Source organism: Gossypium hirsutum, chromosome D08 (assembly GCF_007990345.1).
Source record: "Gossypium hirsutum isolate 1008001.06 chromosome D08, Gossypium_hirsutum_v2.1, whole genome shotgun sequence".
NCBI lineage: Eukaryota > Viridiplantae > Streptophyta > Magnoliopsida > Malvales > Malvaceae > Gossypium > Gossypium hirsutum.
Window position 1 is genome coordinate 51,632,193 of NC_053444.1, and position 16,544 is coordinate 51,648,736.

Consider the following 16,544-nt stretch of genomic DNA (forward strand, 5'->3'; position numbering starts at 1 on the left):
GGTTCCAAAAACACTCTTTACTTTGGATAGGTATGGTCTCTAGACCTGTTTATGGAGTGACTTATTTATGGGTTGAGTTATTCGTTTAGGTCAGAAAATCAGCTTGAAATTTGAGAGAGTTTGTTTTTTTTAATAAAAAAAACCATACAATTACATTAATTCAAGAGATTAACAATATCATAAGCTATGTCTTGTTGAAGAACCCTCACAGTTCATTAGGAGGCTTATCAAAAGTTTGCAGACTTGACTTCCATGTTAGACAGATCTTAGCCAATCGGTCCGTAACTAAATTTGGGAGAGTTTGTATAGAAATATTATATCATTTAGAATATAGGTAGAGCTTGTGTTTAAACATTCAAAAGCTCCGGTTTGACCCAGTTTGATTTCAAATTTATAATATTTTATATTATGTTATTTTTATATATTATATAATTTATAACACAAATTTTAATCTACATATTAAAATAATATTATAATTATATAAAAATTAATAAATAAAAATATATAAAATTATTAAATATTAAATTAAAATAATGTATGGGTGAATTTAAAATGATTTGGATTAATTTTTTTGCAAATATGAATTAAGTAAAATTTTAAGATGAAATATATTAATATAATTGATGCATCAACATCTCTATTGCGCTTAAAGTCTATAAACCTAAAGAAAATTGGGAAAATTTTGCAAAAGGGAAAAATACTTTTTAACCTTTTTATAGAACACCGTAATAACCAGAAAAGATTGTGGGAAGAGCCACGTGTACCAAAAGGACCATTGCTCGCGAGCGCAGCGCACCGTATCCTCGTCTCCTGCAGCCATTGTTACCCATCTTCTTCAAGCTTGGCATACCGTCAAACTATCCTATATGTGGTCTAGTCTCACAACGGTAGCATTCGAATTTTACGTTGTTGCGTTACGCGTCATCCAACTGTCCCCTCTCAACTTTCCAGGTTCCCTGCTTTACATCTCCTGGAGAACACAGTCCTCAATAACACTATGTCCTCCTCTTTTTCTTCTTTCGCTCATTCAAATAGAAGGTAATTTTCAAATTTGAGTGCAAATTCGTATCAATAATCTAATTTTTATTCATTTTGAATAAATTTTTCTCTTAATTTTTGGTGGATTTGGCAGTGGAGGCAGAGGTCAAGATATGAAACATGATCGAGAAAGATCCAGAGGCTGTGGCGGCGGCGGCAGCAAAGACAAAATTGATGCTCTTGGTCGACTCTTGTAAGCGGCGTTGGAAATTAAAACATTCTATCAATTCTTTTTATTTATTTATTTTATATACGATTAAATTGATTTTATTCATTAGTGTTTTGTTTTTGGTTTAATTTCTTTTAGGACACGAATTCTGCGACATATGGCTACTGAACTGAATTTGAATATGCGAAGTGATGGTTATGTCAAAGTTGAAGATTTGCTGAAGCTGAATATGAAAACATTTGCTAATATCCCTTTAAGGTCACACACTGTTGATGATATCAAAGAGGTAGAATTTGTAATAGCATTTCTTTTGTTCACTGTTGAATCCTGAGAATCCTTTCCTATTTTGATTGAATTTTTCTATCATTGCAGCATGTAACTTTTGTAGTTAAAATTGATGAAAACGGCTTCTTTAAATACTATTTGTTGTTTACTTATAAGTGATCTTTGAGCTGTTACCAGTAGTAATTTAGATTCTTGGTCTCCAAAATGTTGGTGTATAAACAATCATGAGAAGGAAAATGTTCATTTTGCAGCCAAAAGACAATTCATGGTTTTTATGTTTATTGATTGTAGGCCGTCAGAAAAGATAATAAGCAACGGTTTAGCCTTCTTGAGGAAAATGGGGAGCTTTTGATACGTGCAAACCAAGGCCACACCGTCACGGTGATGAATCTTTCTTAAAAATTTATCAATTTCTTCATGCTCTATCTGAATTTTCACCTTAGATTATTCTTAGTTGTTGTTTTGAGCATCTTTATTTATGTCTATGCACTTCTAATGAAGATATTGTATGTCACATTGGCAGACAGTTGAGTCCGAAAGATTATTGAAACAAATCCTTTCAGCTGATGAAGTGCAATGTAAGAACATCATGTCTCTTAGATTTATGGACTTGCTTTATGCCTTTTATTTTGCATAATCCTCTTGATTTTCCCTGAGATGTTAGTTTGCGTGCATGGAACCTATAAGAGGAATTTGGAATCAATTTTGGAGTCGGGTTTGAAGCGCATGAAAAGATTGCATGTTCACTTCTCAAGTGGCTTGCCGAGTGACGGTGAAGTGATAAGTGGTGAGATATCAAGAAATTTCTCTTTACTGGTCCTCTGAACTTTGACATACGAACTCCTTCATTTTACTCTTTATTTTTAATATGCCAGCTCTGTATACGTGACAAACTGCTTAGGGGTGTTATTATGTCTGTTATCTGCATTTCACCATAAGATTCATGCTAAAGATTATGAAAGGGGATTACTAGGATGCCGATATATAACGTGAATTTTAATCGATAATGGGAAATGACAAGCACTAATCAACATAAATTGAGTTTTAGTGAATCTAAATGCTGTAGAGGGCTTATGATGATTTGTATCTTTTACCCTCTTCAGGTATGAGACGAGATGTTAACGTTTTGATCTATCTTGATGTTAGAAAAGCTTTGGAAGGTGAGCATGCTTGCTTCTTTCAAGTTTCAATCTGGTGATGATTCTATGAACCGAAGCAATAACTGCAAGTCATGTCTTTCTCACTTTTCTTTAGAGTCGTGACCGAACATATATCGTTCTGTTCTTGTCAATCTACGGTTCTTAAGTTGTCTTCCCTTGTTTTCTTGATGACTGCAGAAGGCATGAAGCTTTACATTTCAGACAAGAAAGTGATATTGACTGAGGGTTTTGATGGGGTGGTACCTGTCAAGTACTTTGAGAAAATAGAATCATGGCCAGATAGAAAACCTATACCTTTCTCAAATGTTTAAAATTGGATGATGAAATGATCAGTTTTTTTTTCTCTCTTTTAAACCTGTGTGATGACCAAAGTGTATTGGATCTGATAAAAGATGTTCATTTTGTTTGATATTACATCTTTGGCATCCATTTCTCTCCAACTTTTCATGCTGTTTAAGGTCGTGATTTGTTTTTGTTATAATTGTGTTTAAGGTATTATGATCGTGTTGTGTTTTTGTTTCATAATTGCGTTTGAGGTATGCATGTTAATAACTGGATTTATATATGTCTTGATATGTTGAGATAGTTTTCTGTTCTTGGTGTTCATATCCTTTTTCAAATTTAGGCTTATTACATTCATCTCAGATGATGAAATTTACCTTCTGCAATTTGTAGATCTGTGTCATGTTTGTGTTTTTGTTTGACATATTTAAGTATTCATATAATATATTTTTATTGTGTTCATATTCAAAATTCTCAGCTGCACTACATTCATCTCACATCATTAAATTTACATATTACCATTTTTATATCCATATTATGTTCGGTTTTATATAATTACATGAAATCTTGTGTCCATAATTTAAATTTTATTTTCATGTTTTAATTTTTTTATATTGTCGGAACTCTTTTACTAAATTAAGAAAAGAAATGGAAGTTTGGACTTGATTTCCATTGTCTTAGTATGTAGTATGTACCTTTGGGGTGTTATTTGATTAAACTTTTTGTGTGCTTAGGCTATTTTAATGTGCTTTTGGTCTTTTTCGATTAGTTAATATCAACGCATACTGATAAATTCCAACCGGTACATCGAAGCACATCAATAATGAGATGTACCAATATAATAAAAAGTAATGACTACCTTAGTTTGGTTTTCGGTTTCCACCTCTGATAATCAAATAATTGTCTTCCTGTAACATCAAACCCAATATTAGTTTTAATTGCAGATAACATATTTAAATATAAATTCGATTTCATCAATACACACCATTTATCTTAGCTCCTTCACTCGCATTAGATATGAGCTTAAAAAAAGGCTTAATTCCAAAATCAGCTTTTAAATTATATCATTTTTTCCTTTAAATACTTATATATATATATATTCTTTTTGTTAAAATTAATATTTTAACTTATCTCATTTCATCTCAAAATGTATGACATTAAATGTGTACGATGTTAAATGAAAATGTATTATGTATTATATTAATAATTTAAATACTACTTTTAATATTTTAATTTCATTTGATGATTTGATGGTCAATGGTATTTACCGTCTAGATATAGTATGGGTTTAAATCACATTAGTTGTTTCAGTTTTACTTTGTTATTGTAATTCAAAAAATTTATATAAATAAATAAAAAATTGATATAGTTTACTGTATATATATAAAAAAAAATCCCAATTTTGAATTTTAATAAACAAAACGGTGAAAGAGGGTGAACTTAACCGAGACAACACCGGCTATCAGATAACATATATTGCGAAAACAGTAAGGAAAAGGAAAACAGTGAACTCTCAAAGAACATTTGAAATCTTTTTTCTTAAACTCCCCCCGCCCCCCCAAAAAAAAAACCTTTAATAGCATCCCGAGGAACCCAATTGCTTCAGGTTTGGATTTCTCTTCCGTTTCTTCTCTCTATCGTCAACTGCCTCTCGTCGTTAAGTTTTTTTTTCTTTTTTTCCTATTGCTTATTTTCTGTACTTAGCATGACATCTTCTGCTTTGATTCAAGCTTCCATTGTTAATTGTTGGCATGCTTGTGAATTTTTTTATGCCTGATCTGAAATTGATTTACTTCTAGCTTTTGAAAGTTCTAAAAATATAGCTCTAATTTGGAATCTCTTGTTATGATTTGTCTTAATGCCCACCGATTCCAAAATGTTTGAGTTAATGGTCTTGTAAATTTAGCTTGAAAAAACCATGTATTGGATCAATCTATAATAATTCATTCCTGCAAATCGGTCGTAATTCAATTTTATTTTTGTTGCAGCCGTTCTTAGGCTGTTCTTTGAGGTGCCATTTGAAAAAATTCCTCCCCCCCCCTCCCCAATAATGCAGCAGCTAGCCCATGATAAAGTAAGATAATTGGCGCTGGAAGATCATATCTATTGCTGAAAGTTTGATTAAGGCATGAAAGCTTGTGTTGGATGGCGTCGTTTCCTCTTCTGTTTCCCACTTATTTTCATCCTTCCTCATTTGTTCTCCGGTGGTTGTTCCTCTTTGCTACTAAATCATTCACTTGTGGGTTCTTCTAATGTCCTTTTTGTTTGTTATTGAAGACTTCAAAATGATTCTTTTTTTTTTTCATGTTTCCAGTTCTGGAATTGCACCAGAATCAAGCAGTCACAGATTCCCCCAAGGAACACACGAAGAAGTTTGATGTTCAGAATTCATCAGGAGATGATGCCCCCAAGAAAATAACCAGGAAATTTGATCACCTGGTTCTTGGACCTGCTGCCGGAGAAGGCTTGCCCAACCGTTTGCAATGCCGAGGTTTTGACTATTTTATTGTTGCTAGCACATTAATTTGATAAAGGGAACATTAGACTTGCATTCATTTCTAAAAACTGTAGATGCTATAATAACTGTTTTATGTGATTAGGAGTCTGTTTTGTAGACATTTGTGGCATCAAATTCCTTTTCCTTTTTCTTTCTAATTTGTGTCTGCTTGTTCATAAATATATGATGTTCGCATTGAAATCAAATGTTTAATGAAAGTAATTTTATTGAACCCTCAGATCCTAAGTTTTGTTGCTGTGGTATTCTACGAGTTTCTAATGTTTTCAATGTATTGCAGGAGTTAAAGCTCTCAACAAGACCCATTTTTCAAACCCTTCTCATCCCTCTAGTGTCGGTGATGGTATTGCGTTTGTCACTGTTTTTACCATTTACAACAACTCACCCGATGCTCTTGCAGATGGTAAACCATCAAACTTGGTCACTGTTGGGAATGCTTCATATAGTAAGCCAGAGCGATCTATGGCCATTTTGAATGTCTTCATTAACTTCATTCAGGTAACTCTTCAGTTAAACATGATAGAGCTGCACCTGGCTTCCTTTTGGAAATGTCTGCTAGATATCTGTTAAATTTCTTGAAGTTGAGAACCGCATTCTGTTATCTATGAGCTTTTTAACTTATATTCCAATGTACTTTGGTATTATTGTAACTAGAGGTGATCATGGGCCGGGTTTGGGCCCAACCAAAATTTTAGACTCGTTTGCTAGGCCTGGGCCTGTTTTGGCCCGAAAAATGGGCCTAAACTTTTACCCAAGCCCGGCCTGGATAAAATGTCAAAACCCAGGCCCGTATTAATTTTTTATATTAATTTTTAAAAAATATATAATACATAAAAAATACTAAAAATATTAAAATAAATGTTTCCCAACAAATTGAAAATAAATTTTAAAAAAATATGTACACTTAAATAACATCAAGATAGGGTGAAATGATGGCAAAATAGTAAAAAAACAAGAAGAAAATAGAAAGAAAAGATAAAAAAAAACAGCAAAAAAAAGTGCAGTTTTTTTACATATTTAGGCTGGGTCGGGCCAGGCCTGGGCCGAAAAAGCTTTATCCGAGGCCCGGTCCACTTTCTAAACGGACCTTTTTTTTTTGCTCAAGCCCATTTTTCGGGCTTATATTTTTACCCAAATCTTCCCACTTTTCGGGCAGGCCGAGCAGGTCTAATTGTAATGTAAAGGATTAGTTCTAATTTGCATTTTGTATCTTGCATTCATTAAAGGAAACCTTGTGATAGGGTGTATTCTTGTAAGTTTTCGAAGAATCTATATTCTATACCTAATTTAGGAAGTAGGATTTAATTTATTAGCGGAGTTGTTGGATTCATTTAGGAGGCAAGCTTTACTTACCTATGTTCTTTTATGATGCTTATATAAATAAGTTTTGTTATGTTTGGAGCTTAGGTATTGACTATTGAACAACTTCGATATTGATAACTATTAAGTATTGTTATTCTGGAGTATTTGTTATACATCACCTAGAGTCGATTACTTTGAAGCATCTATTTAACGGGGGTTCTGTATTAAAATCTTTCAGGTGAGAATGCCTCAGAGCAATGTTATTATTCTGACTGATCCAGAATCTGATTTCTCACTGCACCAAAACAGAGTTACTGTACTTCCCATTCAGGGTGAATATTCCCGAGACAAGTTGATGCTTCAAAGAATCAGGTCTTACATTGTAAGAGCACATTGTATTGATATATATAGGTAGAAAAGTTTTGGTGTTAACTTATACTACGGGTAGAAACCCTAAACCTATAGTTTAATTATGAAGAACATTATCCTAATTTAGCTGCCAAACTGCCATTTTTCTATATAGACATTTCTCGACATCAGGCTTGAGAAGCTGTCGCAGGAGCAGGGGCGTATAACTCATTTCATCTTTTCGGACTCAGATATTGCTGTAATTGATGACTTGGGTCAGATATTTGAAAAGTACCAAGATTTCCATGTGGCTCTTACCTTCAGGAACAACAAAGATCAGCCTTTGAATTCTGGATTTATTGCCGTGAGGGGTACACGTGATGGTATTTTAAGGTTGAGACCCTTTTTTATTCTCACAATATCTGTAGTGAACCTAGAAGAAACAATATCTTTTTCTTTCCTCATGATATTTTGGCATCATGCCATCAGAATTTTCTCTAAAGAAGCTGAAAATGTGAAATTTCTTGCAGGGCTAGAACATTTTTACAGAAAGTATTAGAAGTCTATAGTTCCAAATACATGAAGGCTTCCCGAATGCTTGGTGATCAGCTGGCCCTTTTCTGGGTCATAAAGTCCGATGCCTCTTTTGATGCAAAAAGATTTAGTAAAGCTCAGGCTTTTATCAAAGAGATCGGTGGTGCGTCAGTGCTGTTTTTACCGTGTGCTACATATAATTGGACACCGCCTGAGGGTGCTGGCCAGTTTCATGGCATGCCTCTGGATGTCAAGGTATTTTAAGCCTTTCATGATCATTTTGGTTGCTAGCTGAGCCTGAAATTTAAATATATTTTATTCTGAAGTTGTTTCATTTATGAATATATTGTAATATTCATTTTACTGGATGTAGGTTGTTCATTTTAAAGGATCAAGGAAACGCTTAATGCTCGAGGCTTGGAACTATTTCAGCTCTTCTGCTGACATTTCAGATATGTTGTGCCTCATCTTGAAGAGTGGGAGAACAAAGTACGACTTTTGAGCAATTTCATTTGATTTTTGCATGGAATGAGTTAGCATGATAGGTTATCCATTTAGGTGATACTTGATTTTCCCACGTTTTGATCAAATCTGATACATGAATACATTTAGAAGACAGCTTAGAGACTCAAGATTGTGGAAATGTACAATTTGCGAAAGTTTTCATCATTCATTTGAGAAACAAATGCAGTAGAAATATGTACAATTGTAGTTTTGGTTAAAGCAGATAAAGTGAATTTTTTCATGCCTCCCGGGGATCAAACGTGTTAGACATTTTTCATTTTTTGCAATGCTGCCTAAACACTGTTTCATATACATACATCATTTCTAATTAACCCTGTAATTTTGTTTTGGCTACATGAAGTATGTTAAATCCTTACTTAAAAAGTCGCCATTTTTCATGAGGGATATAAATACATATATATGTTAAATGTTGAATTTAATAAATACTGAATTTGAATTACAAGAATTGTTTGATTTGTTATTGGAATATAAAATGTTTGTTCCATTAATTTTAATTTTAATACAAATAATACGGTAAAAGTGAAAAGTGTTAAATATAAAAAAAAAAATATATTTAACAATATCTAAACTAATAATAAAAAGAATTAATTTAAATTATTGGGGTTTAAAAGATAGTACATAATGCAGAAGATTATATAACATAAAAGAAAAAAAAAGTAAAAAATTTCATTAAGTGATAAGTTTCCTTATCTATATCTTTTCCAACGGTTTCTCATTGAAGAAAATCTATCCATTGGTGTTTGATATTATCTAATTATCTCTTCCATGCTGAAAATATTAATTTTCTATGAAATGAATTTTTTCCATGTACGAGGACCTGTTTCCTAAAGGTCAGTTTGGATTGCCTACTGGATCATGGATTCAAAAATGAAACATCACAAATACAAGTTATTCAAACCCTAAACGCTAGTATTTTTGTCATTTCTTAAAAATGAAAATGCACAATAACTCAATGCAGGCGACGGCACATCGTGTAATTGGAATTTACATAGCAATGAGACATGTTCACCAATCATCATATATGCTGAATTCTACAATGCCAACAATTACATTCCATGGGATAAGTAAAAAGAGGATTTTAAGGTGTGCCCCAACCAGCAAACAATCTCCATTAATCACAAAAAATCATCCTTTTTTTTTATAGGTCATCGTTAAAGATATATGAAACAACAAATAATCGAACGGAGAAATGTTCAAAACAATGATAAGAATGATAATGAACAAGAGGATCCTACCACAATATAAAACAATGAATCTATCCAGCAGCCTTGTTCCCACCAGAATAGTAGCTGAGATACCATCTTACAAATTTCTTCGTCCCTGTCTGCAAATCTGTCGAGGGCTTATATCCGAGCTCCCTCTGAGCCAAGCTAATATTTGCATGAGTGAACCGGACATCTCCGTTCTGCGGCAGCTTCATAACATTCCTCTTTGCATCAACCTTTAAAAGCCTCTCCAAGATACTCACAAGATCTGAAACCGGGACAGGTGAAGTATTCCCCAAATTGTATACCCTAAATTGAGCAGGACCCTTCTTCTTCCCTCCACTCCCGGTACTCTTCTCAGCAGTATCCAATGCTGCTAAACACCCTTTCACAATATCATCAATGTAGGTAAAATCTCTAGCGACTGTACCATGATTAGCTGCCTCAAATATTGATATGGTCTTCCCTTTCAAAATATCCCTAGTGAAGAAGAAATATGCCATATCCGGCCTTCCCCAAGGACCATAAACTGTGAAAAACCTCAATGCAGTTAATGAAAGACCATATATATGGTTGTAAGTATGTGCAATCTCTTCACCAGCTTTCTTAGTAGCAGCATATAAACTAGCAGGTTGATCGGTCCTATCTTTCTCAGAAAATGGAACTTTGCTATTAAGCCCGTAGACAGAGCTCGAAGAAGCCCACACAATTGCAGGTTGTGGATTAGCAGATTTACAAGCTTCAAGTAAACTAACAAGACCAGCAATATTGCTATGCACATAAGAGCTAGGATTTTCCATGGCATACCTGACACCAGCTTGAGCAGCCAAATGCATAACGTGGGTAAATGGAACAACCTCGAATAGTTTCTTTAAAAGGGTCGAATCATTGATGTCTCCTTCCACAACGAAGACCCCAGTGCGGTCCAGGAGCGCTTGACGAGCTCTTTTCAATGAAGGGTCATAGTAGTCATTGAAATTATCAAGTCCAAGAACACCATCCCCACGCCTTTTCAAAGCGGTCGAAACATGGGTACCGACGAAACCGGCGGCTCCGGTAACCAAAACGGAGATTCCATTTCGGGAACGGATACGGGCAGATGAACGCACCCGTTTTTCCCAAGCGGGTCCACCCCAGTTGTGGGTACGGAGAGAACGGCGAGATGGGTCTTGAGGGATGGGATTCGAAGAAGGAGATCGAAAGAAGAAGATGAAGATCAAACCCAAGAAGATAAAGGACCAAAATGTGAGCTTCATAATAGAGGAATGCCAGTGCCACCTCGATTTATTGAGAATGTAAGGCGATTTTTCCATCTTGAATTTCCCTGGTGTGGATGGAATGTGTTTTAACATTAAACAAGGAGACAGGTCTTTGCAAGATTCAGAATTTAGTTTTTCTTTGGTACAAAATTCTAGGGTTTTTGGAGAATCTTCTGGTTTCTTCAAAGGATGGGTTTTGTTTTTGTAGGTGGCTAATGGTTTGGGGTTTTATAGTTTAAAGCTCTTTCAATGGCTTCTAGAAAGAAATAAAAGAGATCAAGATTTGGTTTTTGTGCTGCAACAAAAAGAAGAAGAAGAAAAAAGTAGCGAAATTAATGAAAGGGGTTGATTTGATTCTTCAATTGACTTGGTTAAAAATGGGAACTAGTTGCTGGATTTTTGTTCAATTTCGACTGCTACTAAATGAGGTAAGGAATTTGATTCGTTCCCACTTTTCATATCATATATCCCTAAATCTTCTGCACTTCCATTTATCCCTTCAGTCCAAATTAAGTCTGTTTGAGAAATTATTTTTCTACTTCCCAAATCAAAAATGGATTTCTTTTTATTAATTAATATTTTATTTTTAATAAAAAATAGTTATATATAAATCTTTAAATTGCGAAATCAGATGCTTAATTTTGGGAGCTTTAGGATATTGTTGAACAGACTCCATTTTTATCTTTACAAATTAAAAACCTAGGAGATTTCACAACTTTTTTTTTTTAACTTCTCTCAATAATTTTAGGTCATCTCTCTCAGTCATCATCAATAACTCAAATTCCTTTCTTTTATAATTATCATCATCTACAATCTTTTAATTTCGCAAAGTTAACATACATTTTCATAATAAATAAGATAAATTTAGTTTTATTTGTGAAGAAGTATTAAATAACAGATAAAAGAAGTGGCATAGGTTTCTTCCTCTCGTATTTGGATTAAATTTAAATCTTGAATCATAGTTGAGAAGATTTCATCTAATCATTATCTTGATCCAAATAATATTAACTATAAAACAGACAATAATATACATGATTATATAAAAAGAATAAACCAATAAATTTTAATTCAGTACGCAATATAAATAATAAATTTTGATTGCATATAATTGTAGAGATAATCTTTTTCTTTTTGTTTTGTTTAGTTGATTAAGGTGGAGACTCTAGTTCTTGATCACTCAAGTTTAAGACCACCATTTATAATTATATGTACGAATCTCGAAATCTTAGAAGAATATATAAATGTAGAATTGGTTTAAATTGAATTAGAATTTATTTATATTTTAGATATTCATCTCTTTACTGAACCTTTTCTAATATTAATAATTGATTTGTACCACAAAATTTTCACAAATATATGATATATGTTTATGAGTGTTGAAGGAATAATTAAATATAAATGGACTAGATTTTATATTTATATCTGAATGTGTTAAACATAAATGCCAAATGTGAATAATGTAATTGTAAAATTGTTTTAGGGGATTCGAAGAATGGTAGAAAGATGTCAAAATCTAAATAAATGAACTACTTGACGAGTGTTGGAATTTGTGGATTTTAAGTCCACTTTGATACAGACAGTAATCAACGCAGCATTATTGATGCAGTTCAGCAGTCTCTTGTAATTTGCTTCTAAATAAATTAAAAGAATATATATATATATATATATATATGCAGTCACTTGCAATCGTGTTGTAGGTAAGACCTTTTCACCACCAAACTAAAACAAGGGGAAGCTTAAGAAAGAAAATGCTGCAGGTACCTTATGCCATTGTTCCGCAACACCATGTTCCTAAAATGGATCCTGTTGGAATCCAGACCAGACATGCCTGACAGCTAGCTCCCTCTCCCTCCCAAATAAACTGATAAATTTGTTTTTATTAGAAAGTGTTGGTGGCAATGCTCTGTCAAATGACTTTTGATAAACGACAATATGGATAGGCAAATTGAGGACATGATCTCCAACTACCATAAACTTATCAATAGGTCAATAGCTTTCCTTCTTTCTCCACACTAATTTCTCATCAATTTTTGCCTTTATTCAATTGCTTATTTGGTCCAACTCCGATAAAAATGATTCATTCTCTAATATTTTCATATAATATATATTAGACAAAAAAAAAAGAGGTTAGGATATGATTGGTCAACTAAACCATGAGTAGAGTAGCAAAGGATTCTTTAGTTGACACTAGTGTCATGGGCCAAGGTGCAAAGCCCGTGACCATTGCACAAAATACGTCCAATGGAGGTCTATCAGTTATATGAGACTCATTTGACCCACGAGAATTGGCTCGATTCAAAGAACTGATGGAGAAGCCTATCTATTTGAAGCTTGGATGGCCCAATGAAGCAGATATCGAAAATTAGGATACCTCGGTAAATAGGGAAAATAATCTTAGAAGATATGTAATCTGATAAGATTTGATTTTGTAATCTAGGAGATTATGTAAATCCTTTAATTGTAGATATGCTTCGATCTCGTCCGTCAATGTAATTCGATTTATACCGTCAGTTTGAGGGGAGCTCAACTATAAATAGAGAGTTTCCCCCTTAGTTGTAAATCATCCATTGCATTTGGTATTCATTGAGTTGAATACTAAACTGAGAGCATTTATTCAAACACCCATTGTGCATTGTTTTTCTATAGTTATTCTGTCCTATTGAGTATTCTTTTGGATTGAGTTGTTTCTGCTATATAAATTGGTGTCTTGGAGGAATTCTGCGAAAATCCTCACTTTATGGGAGTTAGGCTGAATTAGAAATATTTGAAGTGAAGGAATTTCCTAAGGCCGCACAAATTGCGAGACTGAAAGTTTAGCCCTGTGACATTTGGTATTCGAGCTAAGGTTGTGAAGGCACCGCTCGAGATGCCAAAAGAAGTTGCTAATCAGAATGAGCTAATGGAGACCCGTGGGAAGTCTAGAAAAGCATTCCTATTGAGGGACATGCTACCAGTTTTAGAAGAACAAGTGGTCAATCTCGAGGAGTCCATAGGGGATGTGAGGGAGACACTCAATGTGGTCGAATGATACACAGATGGGTTTGATTTAATGAGGGATCAACTCAAAGAGTTTGTGTTGGAGTTTCACAAGACCAATGTGGAAAATATGCAAGAGGCGTTGAATTCCACTAGGAATAATCTAACGAGAGGAACAATGCTTTTGAGGCCATGGTGATGGCTTTGAAGGAGGAAATAATAACCACGACGAGGGTTTTGAGCACAAGAATAAGGAGCTCGAGGGAGAGCTTGCCTTGTGTTGAGTAACTATGGATAAAGGAGAGTCGAGTGCAACACTCAAATGTCCCGAAGCCGAAAGAGTTTGCGGGGACATGGTTTGCAAGAGATGTGAACAAGTTCTTGTAGAGAATGGATCAATACTTCTATGCCAAAGGCATCATGGACGATGCTATTAAGGTAAATACTGCATCCATGTTTCTTATTGATTTTGCACTTTTATGGTGGTGGAACAGGTTTACAGATAAAAGGCATAGTGAAATTGGGACTTGGAAGAGTTCTAGTATGAGTTAAAGGGACAGTTTTATCCAGAATATGCCGATGAGGAAGCTCGGGAAAAGTTGCGACGGCTTACACAACGAGACACAGTTGGGGAGTATGTGTAATGCCCCTAAAATCATCATCTTAAATTTTGTAAAGAGTTATATTCAGAAAGTGTATAATTGAATTATTGAGTAAATGAAATAAAGTACATCAATGTTAGTAGAGGAAGGTAGGATAATGGAAAAGGTCTAAAAATAAATAAATAAATAAATAATAAAATAATAATAAAACATATGGTATTCTGTTGTGAGATATAAATTTGAAGTATTCACTAAATTGTGAAAAAGTAAAAAAGTGATGGAGTCAAAGTGTGAATATTTAAAAGTTGATGGGTTATAGTGTAAATTTGAAAAGTTGAAGGACTAAAAGTGTAAAAAACCAAAAGTGAAAAGACATAAATGAAAATATAAAATTTGACCAAAGGCAAAATGGTCATTTAGCAAAATAATAAATAAACAAGTTTAAGAAAAATTACCAAAATATCATTGAACATATGGATGAATTGTGGCCATTAGATTTGCTTAGCCTTGAAGTACAAAATATGAGCTATTGGATTGTAATCATGATGTTGGTGATATTTAAAATAATATATTAATAATAAATAAATTAGATATTTTGATAATATTTTAATAATAAAATGATATTATAAAAGTAAGGAAAGATGAAGAATTTTCTCATCCTTCCCTCCCCAAATGGCAAATGAAGGAGGAAAAAAATTTCCTTCTTTTACAGTTTGATCCTTGGTTATTCAATTCTACTATTTCACCCCAAAATCATGAGAATTTCTATGAGCATCAAAAAGGAAAATGGTAGTAAAGATCTTAGAGAGTATGCTCATCAACTTAGAAGCAAGCAACTAGTCGATGGAAGTGAATAAAAATAGATGAAAAGAGAAGGGTAGTGATGAAGTTAAGAAAGATATGGAAGAGAAGCAAAAGAAAAGAAATTCTTGTCAAAAGAGATAAGTTTTCAAATTAACCTTACTTGTATTTAAATGAGTTGAGTTAAATATATTGTGAATGAAAATGTAACGACCCAAAAGTTAGTGGAGTCGAAAACGGTGGTTTCGGAATGTTGTTTTTCGAAGATAGAATTAGTGAATATCATTTATTCATAGTTATGAATGTATTACAGTATTATATTGAGATTGATCTAATAATTTTAATTATTAGAAAGTTAGACAAGGTACAAGTGTATCGGTTCTAAAGTCGATGGTTTTGGAAATTGAGGTGTCGAGACCTCGTTTCTCTAAACCGGATTAGTAAATATTTTTATTAAATATTTACAGAGTTATATTAGAAGTGAATTAAATTTTTGGTTATGTAATTTTGACGAAAGAGTGTTTAATTAAAGTAAAGAGACTAAATCAAATAAGTGATAAAAGTGGGGATTTAAATTAAATTATAAGGTGGATCTAAATTAAGGGACTTATTAAATAAATAAGCCATTATTTATATAAGTGTGTGATAGTGGACGGTTTTAGTAAATATTATAAGTATTATATGGGTTAAGTTAGTGTAATAATTAAGTTAAAATTTGTTATAAAAGGTATGAGAGATAATGGTTAGTGGGGAGAAGAAAACCAAGCAAAAATTTTCTTTAGTTTTCTTCTTTTCGAAACAAAAAGGAAAGAGGGGAGAAGTTGCACGGCCAAGAGCTCTTGTTGCATGTGAATTTTTGTTATTTTTACATGAAATTTATGATTTTGAAGTCTTACTGTTATGAGTTAATTTGCCCATGTTGAAATTGTGAGAGTTAATGATGCTTGTAGAAGTTTCCATTGATGAGAAATTCAAATGCTTGGTGTTATTTTGTTGGATGTTAAATTTGTGAATATGTAAGTGTTTGAGCTACCACTTTAGTAATTTTTGCACCTTTAAAATTGTTGAAGCTAGACCAAGCGATTTGATAAATCATGAAGAGTGTAGGTACTGTTTTTTTCAGAATGTTAAATGTCTTTGAGGTGATGGGTAAAATTATAAGTCTTGTGGGCTAATTTAGTCAAATTGAATGGTGATTTTTGTTGATATTGATCTCAAGGGACTTAAATGTTGTAAATTTAAAATAATATAGTTTAAATCATGATTTATAGTGATTAAGGGAATGCTGGAAAATAGTATAAATTGGTTTGATGGGAATTGATTCGGGAAAACTAAAATTTGGAGGTTTTGGATTAAAGATTTAATGGTGTATATATATATATTGAATGCAAAGATGTGAAATTGGTTTAAAGGGTTAAAAGTTTGAGTATAAATATTCTTGGGGGTTGAATTATTAAATTAAAATAAGTGGGTGATAAATTAGTAATTAGTATTAAAATTCAAGGTGGAATTAGAATAAGGGACTATTTCAACAAATAGTCCA

At 33.2% G+C, this 16,544-nt stretch overlaps 3 protein-coding genes across 9 annotated transcripts; 2 read left to right on the top strand and 1 right to left on the bottom strand.

Annotated features, from left to right (window-relative positions):
• Positions 1 to 689: 689 nt before the first annotated feature.
• On the top strand, positions 690 to 3,066 carry LOC107900847 (tRNA 2'-phosphotransferase 1). Of its 2 annotated transcripts, none has more exons than XM_041098324.1 (9): positions 690 to 871; positions 952 to 1,038; positions 1,133 to 1,231; positions 1,346 to 1,493; positions 1,784 to 1,873; positions 2,016 to 2,070; positions 2,157 to 2,279; positions 2,596 to 2,686; positions 2,830 to 3,066. In XM_041098324.1, coding segments are annotated over exons 1-9 (699 nt in total). In that variant the 5' UTR covers positions 690 to 866; the 3' UTR covers positions 2,831 to 3,066. The 2 variants fall into 2 exon arrangements, with proteins under 2 accessions (XP_040954258.1, XP_040954256.1); XM_041098322.1 differs by having other exon boundaries at positions 692 to 871; positions 2,596 to 2,652.
• Positions 3,067 to 4,407: 1,341 nt separating this feature from the next.
• Positions 4,408 to 8,378, top strand: LOC107900846 (uncharacterized). 6 transcript variants are annotated; one of them, XM_041098325.1, is made up of 8 exons: positions 4,408 to 4,540; positions 4,923 to 5,173; positions 5,249 to 5,425; positions 5,730 to 5,947; positions 6,990 to 7,133; positions 7,275 to 7,492; positions 7,630 to 7,888; positions 8,007 to 8,378. In XM_041098325.1, exons 2-8 carry the CDS (start codon positions 5,080 to 5,082, stop codon positions 8,133 to 8,135), a joined length of 1,239 nt encoding a protein of 412 aa, XP_040954259.1. In that variant the 5' UTR covers positions 4,408 to 4,540; positions 4,923 to 5,079; the 3' UTR covers positions 8,136 to 8,378. The 6 variants fall into 6 exon arrangements, with proteins under 6 accessions (XP_040954259.1, XP_040954261.1, XP_016682074.1 ...); XM_041098327.1 differs by having other exon boundaries at positions 4,923 to 5,141; XM_016826585.2 differs by having other exon boundaries at positions 4,923 to 5,138.
• Positions 8,379 to 9,244: 866 nt separating this feature from the next.
• LOC121219837 (UDP-glucuronate 4-epimerase 3) lies at positions 9,245 to 11,330 on the bottom strand. The gene has a single exon (XM_041098328.1). It carries the CDS (start codon positions 10,713 to 10,715, stop codon positions 9,414 to 9,416), a length of 1,302 nt encoding a protein of 433 aa, XP_040954262.1. The 5' UTR covers positions 10,716 to 11,330; the 3' UTR covers positions 9,245 to 9,413.
• Positions 11,331 to 16,544: the final 5,214 nt, after the last annotated feature.

Coding starts and splice junctions, on each gene's coding strand:
- LOC107900846 (XM_041098325.1), top strand. CDS start 5,080: ATGGCGTCGTTTCCTCTTCTGTTTCCCACTTATTTTCATCCTTCCTCA. Junction 5,174..5,248: donor TGCTACTAAATCATTCACTT/GTGGGTTCTTCT, acceptor TCATGTTTCCAG/TTCTGGAATTGCACCAGAAT. Junction 7,493..7,629: donor ACACGTGATGGTATTTTAAG/GTTGAGACCCTT, acceptor AATTTCTTGCAG/GGCTAGAACATTTTTACAGA.
- LOC121219837 (XM_041098328.1), bottom strand. CDS start 10,715: ATGTTAAAACACATTCCATCCACACCAGGGAAATTCAAGATGGAAAAA.
- LOC107900847 (XM_041098322.1), top strand. Junction 1,232..1,345: donor GATGCTCTTGGTCGACTCTT/GTAAGCGGCGTT, acceptor AATTTCTTTTAG/GACACGAATTCTGCGACATA. Junction 2,653..2,829: donor TGTTAGAAAAGCTTTGGAAG/GTGAGCATGCTT, acceptor TGATGACTGCAG/AAGGCATGAAGCTTTACATT.